The sequence below is a fragment of the Pterocles gutturalis genome, unplaced genomic scaffold, assembly GCF_000699245.1.
Source record: "Pterocles gutturalis isolate BGI_N339 unplaced genomic scaffold, ASM69924v1 scaffold3498, whole genome shotgun sequence".
Taxonomy (NCBI): domain Eukaryota; kingdom Metazoa; phylum Chordata; class Aves; order Pterocliformes; family Pteroclidae; genus Pterocles; species Pterocles gutturalis.
In genome coordinates this window covers 1862-9032 of record NW_010125311.1, presented here as the reverse complement: position 1 = coordinate 9032, position 7171 = coordinate 1862, and the positions used below count along the sequence as shown (strand labels likewise).

At 55.4% G+C, this 7171-nt stretch overlaps 1 protein-coding gene across 1 annotated transcript; it reads right to left on the bottom strand.

The window, feature by feature from the left end:
* Window positions 1–1300: 1300 nt before the first annotated feature.
* Window positions 1301–6266, bottom strand: GMEB1 (glucocorticoid modulatory element binding protein 1; the record flags this gene model as incomplete). The annotated part of the gene is made up of 6 exons (XM_010078502.1): window positions 1301–1423; window positions 2521–2658; window positions 3384–3512; window positions 4679–4833; window positions 5247–5350; window positions 6142–6266. Coding segments are annotated over 6 exons (774 nt in total), but the record flags the coding sequence as incomplete, so codon positions are not given.
* Between the last annotated feature and the right edge of the window lie 905 nt (window positions 6267–7171).

Here is a 7171-nt window from a genome sequence, read left to right as displayed (position 1 = left end):
CAGCGCCAACCCTGACACCCTGTGGTTGTGACAGGAGGGCTCCTGTCCACCCAGTCGAGCGTCATCTTAGCGTTTCACTCAGGATCAGACTGAGCGGAAGGAACAGGAGAGGTTCTCCCGGCACCTGGGGCAGTGTTGGCACCGGCTCTGCCCTTTAGCCGCTCTCAGCACCCGGATAAGGAACAGGCAACAGTCTGGAGCCATTTCCTGCCTAAATATTGTTCATCATACTGGGGAGGGGCTCTGGATCAGGGGGTGCAGGGACAGGACGAGGGGGACGGTTTGAAGCTGGAAGAGGGGAGATGGAGATGAGATGTGAGGAAGAAATGTTTTCCTGTGCGGGGGGTGAGGCAGTGGCCCAGGGTGCCCAGAGAAGCTGTGGATGCCCCATCCCTGGAGGGGTTCAAGGCCAGGCTGGATGAGGCTTTGGGCAACCTGGGCTGGTGGGAGGTGGCCCTGCCCATGGCAGGGGGTGGCACTGGATGGGCTTTAAGGTCCCTTCCAACCCAAACCAGTCTGGGATTCTGTGATTTGTTATTTCCATTATCTTCCCACTGATGAAATGGGCATTTCTGCTCCCCAAGTGAGACACGAGAGAGGGGACAAGCCCCTGCAGACAGCAGGAACCGAGCCTGGTTGGGTCCCCTCCCCAGGAGCCAAGCCCCTGCGCTGGGGACAGGGAGCAGGACCACCCGGGTCAGTGACACATCTCCCTGAACCCTCGTCTGCGTGAACACTGGCATCAGAAGCAGCGCAGTAATCTCATTTATCCAGGGCAGTAGGGGACCAGGACATCCCGGATAAGAACTGGTCCTACGGGACACGGTGAGGAGGGAGACACGTCCCGCGGCTCTGGGGAATCCAGGTCAGGTTAGTTACTGGCTTCAGCTCAGGGGAAGCCACGCAGGACACCTGATAGCTCCACGCCAAGACAAGAAAACAACGCGGCACCCCGTGCACGGAGAGGCTGATTATCTCGGGCACAGCGTGGCACTGCTGGCAGCCCAGGTGGCTGCCCCGCAGCCTGTCGCCCCAGCACCGCTTCCCTAACGCCGACGGAACGGGACCGGCACCCCCAGCACCCCGCCTGCAGCACAGGGTGCAGACCCCAAGCAACTGCTCGCTGCGAGGCGAGGGAGGGGGGAAATTCCACGCAAGCCCTGGAAAGGGATTGGGATGCGGTTGTTTCAGGGCAGCGTGTATTGAACAATAACCCAAATATTTCCTGTGGCAGAAGAAAGTCACAGCAGTTCCCCAGAGCAGCACCGGGACGAGAAGCCTCGCTAGGCACCGCCCGTACCTGCCAGCGCGTAAAGAAACTGTTCCTCTCCTTGCTCCGTCTGGTTTTTCCTGTTGTCCAGAACCTTCTTGACCGTGTCCATGAGGCCAAACGTGTGGGCAACGTTGTTCAGGACCGCGGCATCTGCAAGGAAAGTGCCTGAGTGCCAGTCCCAAAGGTGGGACCCGGTCAGGTACACCAAAGATGCTCATATGACACCAAAAATTTCCTGCTCTTTTTGTAAAACTATCTCTGTTCTTCCCCAAGGGCTCACTGACAAGGGCAGACCCAGCTCCCGTATCCTTCTGACATCCAAGGACTAAATAATCCCGTTCACATGAGGAAGAAAATGAAACAGAGATGTGTCACCCAAGCAGCTCCAAATGGCTGCAAATGAAAAGCATCATTTGCAATCAGAGAGATCCAAACGAGCTCTCCACCTACAAACCATCACCCCCTGCTGCTGGCGGTGTCACTAACATGCCAGCTTCACCCAATGCTTGGCAAAATTTCTGTTATCATCCACTGGCTTCCATCATTCACAGCTTCCCAAAGCTGCCACCTACCAGACACAGAGATCCGCCAGCCCAAAGCTAAATTAAAAAAATAAAATATCCTGGATAAAATGAAGCTCGTGGCTACGTGGATGTTCTCTCAGCAAGAGCATCAACAAGAGCTGCTCTCCCACCCTGTGCTCACGGGGGCACGCGCTGAACGGGATTAGGGAACGGATCCAAGTTAAAAATAACCCTAACGAGGGGAGGGGAGTTATTTTTAACCCAGATCAGTTCCCTCAGCTGGTTCAGCCCCAAACCCAGGTTTGCTGGCACAAGACAGGACAAGAAGTGGGGGGGCAGGGTCTGTTGAAGCCAGCGCTGTCACGGAGAAAAGTGTTGGAGTAACTCCGGTCGGAGAAGTGAGTCTGGGCTGGCAGGAGGGCTGGGAGCTGTGGACAGTTGCCCGATCGTCTCAGCAAGCTGCTGGGGTCATTTTCTCAGGGAGCAGGGTGACATACCGCGTCCTTGTGCCCACAGTGGTGTAAGAGAATGTTTTTCACCGCTGGGCAGGCTGAGAGCACACCCAGACCCAGCTCTCAGTGTTCAGCTAATGAGCAGAAACTCGTCACCATCCTGCCTCAACAGCTTCGAACGCTGCGGATGGACCCTCGCCGTGTTTTTTTTGCCTGCAGCTGCCCTTTCGAGAATCCTTCCCCACCGCAGAGGCTGTGGCTCACAACCTACCTGTCATCTGGAAGGGAGACTGACCCAACCGCTGCTGGACACCTCTCAGGACTTCTTCTATCTCCTTCTGGATGTTGCAGACGACCTCTTCCATCAGCCCCACATCGGCTATTCCCTTCCAGAACATCAGCGTGTCCTCTGGCACAAGGAGAGGGAACGAGAAGTCAGCATGTTCAAGCACTTGGCATTTTTCCCCATAGAACTATCTTAAACCTTGCAGGAAAATGTAACTTTTTAAGACGACTTCTAATTTGACCACTGTGGTGGATATAACATGCAAGAAAAACTAAAAAAAAAAAAAAAAAAAAAGAAAAGGGCAGCAAAACAGATCCGGGCAGCAAAACAGATCCAGACAGCAGATCAGTAATGTTTTCAAGCATCACCATGCCTTCCAAGGGAACGTTTCCCTGCCTCTGCTCATCTTTGCAGGATGCAGAGCTTAAAATCTTTGTTTGAGGAAATTTTGCGTAAGCTTCTGCACTGATCTGAAGAGGGAACGCAAGGCACCGCAGCCAGGAGAGCTGGCGGGGTACTAACACCGGGTACCAACAAGACACCGTGGCTTCAGTCTAGCTCCAGCTGGCAGACGTTTACATCCTTCTAATGAACAAAAAAAAGCCCCTCGCTGTAACGAGCAGCAACAGATCGGGGGGATCATCCATCAGCCGCAAGGCTGGGGCTGACGTCTCGCTGCCCACTGGGATGAGGGGCGTCTGGCAAGGACCCTGCGTGCCTGGGACAGCCAAGGGGCTGGGGACAGCTCTGTCACTGCCTAAACCCTCTTTATTTTCAGGATTTCAGTCTCCAGAACGTAACAGGCGAGGAGAGAGCAAGCAAACACCCAAGAAGCAGCCTGAGCTCACCCGAGATCTCCTCCGTGTCCTTTTTCATGCCTTCCTCAGTGGCCATGGTGACGGCAGCCGTCAGAGCCGAGTTCCACTCGATCCCCTCCTCCATGCTCTCCTCCGACAGCGCGATCTGGGTGATGCTCCCTGCCAGAGAGACACCGTCAGCTCCCGCTGCAGCACCCCGAGGGCCAGCTCCCCCCAGCCCCTCCCAGGCTCTGTTCTCACTCTCACAGTCAGGTTGGTTGTGCCTGGCCTCTTTCAACCAAACAAAGCAAATATCGCTGCTTTTTATTGGAACTGGGATGGTGAAAGGTTCTGGGTCTTCTGGAGGGAAAACCACGTGCCCTCCAGGAAAAAAAAAAAAACTGGAGTCCTGACATAAAAGGAGCAGAAAAGGATCAGAATAAAGAAGGGAACAAATAAACCTTGTCTCAGCAGTCCTTCTCTCTTTGCCTCGTCAGCAGGGAGCTCTGCACCCCAAAGATGCTCTAATTTCTCAGGAAATGCCAGGCTCAGGGCCGGGCTGGTTGGTAGAAGGGAAATGGATCTGACTCAGTCCTAAGTTTCTGGATCAAGTTTGGGACTCGGCCAATGTGCAGCCACTGTCAGGTTTTACCCTGTGGCCATGGTGCTTTCCGGGAGGTTCTCCTTGGCCTACGGACAGCTCTGGATCTCACCCCCCCAGGGCCTTAGAGAAATGTCACCTGCCCGGCTGAGCGCTGCGGGAGAGCTGGGAATAATCTCAACCTCAGCAAAGAGATCACTTTCTGCTCTGAAGCATGGGATTCGCTGAGATTTGTGGTTGGGATGACAATCAAACCACGTCCAGCCATCACATGGGTGTCCAGGTGACATGGAGCAGGCTGTCCCAGGGGGGGTCAGCATGCCGGGGTTCGTTTCTGAGCATCAGCCCATCTCTGGCCTCGGTAACAGACCCTCAAACAGGGCATCAGGAGCCACTGTGCAAGCTCTCGGGTGTTTGTTTGCTCACACGGTGACCCCAGAACAGGGATCCCTTCGAGGTGAGCCTCCCCTGGCTCCCGAGGCTGCTCTAGTCACTGCTCAACACCGGCTGCTTCCCATTCCTGCAGAGCAGCTCCCCGAAAACACTGCCGAGACCTCTCTGAGAGCGGCCACGAGGAGCATTTTCCCTCCCTGAAACCAGAGCAGCCTCCTGACCGGTGGGACTGCCCGGCTACCCGTGGGGAGATGGTGTAAAGCCTGCCTGGGGCTCAACCTGATTCGATCAGCCCAGGGAGGGAGAGGAGCACCCGAGGGAAACTCCTGCAGCATGGTAACTGGTTTCCTACCGTCAGCTGAGGTCGGGGTCTGCACCACGCTCTGCTGCCCCGGCACCGGCGCTCGGGCGCTGCTGATCAGGAGATCGAACTTGGTGCTTCGGCAGGTGTTGGTGCAAACTTTGTCGTGTTGGTAGAAGTCGATTTGGCCCGAGTCCATCATCTTCCTGTGCAGGGAGTGGGGAGAGAACCAGGCTCAGCTCAAATCTCAGCCTGGAGACAAAAGGGAGTTTTCCACCCAGGAACACTACGGGAAGGATGGAGAAAGGGAGACCCAGCGCCGCTCTGCACACAAAACATCTCCTGCAGGGCTTTCAAATGGCAAACACAAGCTTCACAAACAGGGCTTCAGCCCTTTTCCACCCCCACCACGAACCAGGTCCCCCAGGCGAGGCCATTTCTGTGCAGGATGAGGAATCCTGCCCCGCAGAGCACGGGGCCGGGATCTCTGCAGGCTGCCGGCCAGGTAACGTGAGCCTTCAGGAGATCTCCCGGGGACGGCAACGCGGCCAAAATGCCGGCTCGGGATCCTGCAGCTGCGATGATGAAGCCCTGGAGCTGGACACAGTGAAATAAATACCTCAGCATGATTCCTCCGAGGCGAATGGCTCGCTTCCAGTCCTTCAGGGTAGATTTCCCAGCCAGGTGAACAAAATGCTTCGGGCTGATCAGTTGGTCGTTGAACTGATGAGGAGACAAACAAAAGCTCAGCGAACACAGGGGAACATCGCTTGGGACATCCAACCCAGCCAGCCCACAGCCCACCCGAGCCCCCACCTCCCCCCAGAAAGAGGGGCTGCTTCTCAAATCCCTGCCGGCTTTGAGCCCCTGGGCGCAGCAAATCCAGAACAGATCCATTTGCAGGGATGCCCTGCCAGCCGTCAGCCTTCAAACCACACAGCTCTGGCCAAGAACAGCCCCAAAGGCTTTCGTATGGAGCATGAACCAAATCAGCTCCTTCTGTGAACACGTACAGTTGTTTCAGTGATCATTAGGGAGACTCCCATTACATCAAACAGCCGAGCAGCGTCTCGCTGACACAGGTACTCGCTGGAGCATCTGCTCCGTCCCGCTCCGGTGACGGAGATCGTTCCTGCTGAGGCTGCAGCCGCACGCGGGGACTCAGCCTTGCACGCTCGCAATGGAAAAAGGTTAACAGCAAGATTTCTCTTCTTGATCCAACCTGCTCAGCGAGGAAGTGGAGGATCAGGACACCGAGGGAAGGAGACAGGGAAGGAAAGCTCTGGCAGATCGCAGCATCCCTGCCTGCCCTCAGCTCCAAGTCCCTCGCCAAGTGCCAAATGCGACTCTGCTTTAAACTCTCCCTCTCCCCATGCTAAAAACATCTTTAGCTCTAACAATCCAGCACGCTGTCCTCGGTTCCAGGACAAGGCGTAGATGAAACACAAAAAGTCAGAAAGTCAAGCGCCAGACCTCGAAAGCAGAGAAGGAATCTGCTGCGGGAACTCCCTTACCTTCACGCACTTGACATTAATTCCTGGACAGACAAACTTCTTCCAGAGCAGGATGGCTTTGCTCTCCCCGCAGGTGATGGGATAGGCGATCTCGATCTCCTCGTTCGTTTCAATGGTGCTGGGGTCTGAGGGAGGAAGGGATAAAAATGAAACTTTCCACCCAAGAAGCTCAAATCCCACCAAGCTCACAGGCTGTGAGACCTACGCTCAGGAAACCAAGAGAAGGGACATTCCCAGTTTGGGATCAGTCTTCCCTTAGTCTTCTCCAGTTACCAGCTCTAACAGCGACTGGCATCTGGTTTTTTATATAGCACCACTCCGAATGAAGCTCATCTACCAGGAGAAGGTGAGATCAGAAATCCAACCCCTCTGTAAGGGGGGGTGTCAATGAGAACAACCTCTGTGGGAAAAAATGGCTTTAAAATTTGAAGCGCAGATCTCTTGCAGATTTCTTGGAGCCCTTCAGCAGCGATCTCAGATATTTACTGATAATATATTCTCTTCACACGCAGAGTTTCTGCTAATACTGCCAACAGCCCCACACCCACACGGGAAGCAGAATACTCGTGAAGATCCACTGACAGCACCTAATGACGGGAGACTTTTCCCACCTCCTCCTCGGGATGGCGGGGAGCACTCGGAGCCAACCTGCTCGGTTCTTCCGAACATCCCACCCAAACCTGACCGTCAGGCTGTTCGGTCAGCAAAGAACCAGCACTCGGAGCCTGACGCTTCAACCAGCGCAGACACAACCGCCATCCTGAAAACCATCGTTCCTGCCGGCTAGCGTTGGCACGCCACGGCTCGGGCGAAACCTCGGCTCCACTGGCCCCTGTGGGAGCCCGTACCATCCATCAGGAGAGCCAGGATCTCATTTTCAGGATTTTTTGAGACCAAGCAGGACCAGCAGACTCATGTCTCAGCCCCTGCACCCACATCCATGCAGGGGCAGAGCCAGAAGGAACCCCAGCGAACCGGAGACCCCAGCTCAGCGTGGACTCGCCCTGCAGAGGGGGGGATCCTGCCCGCG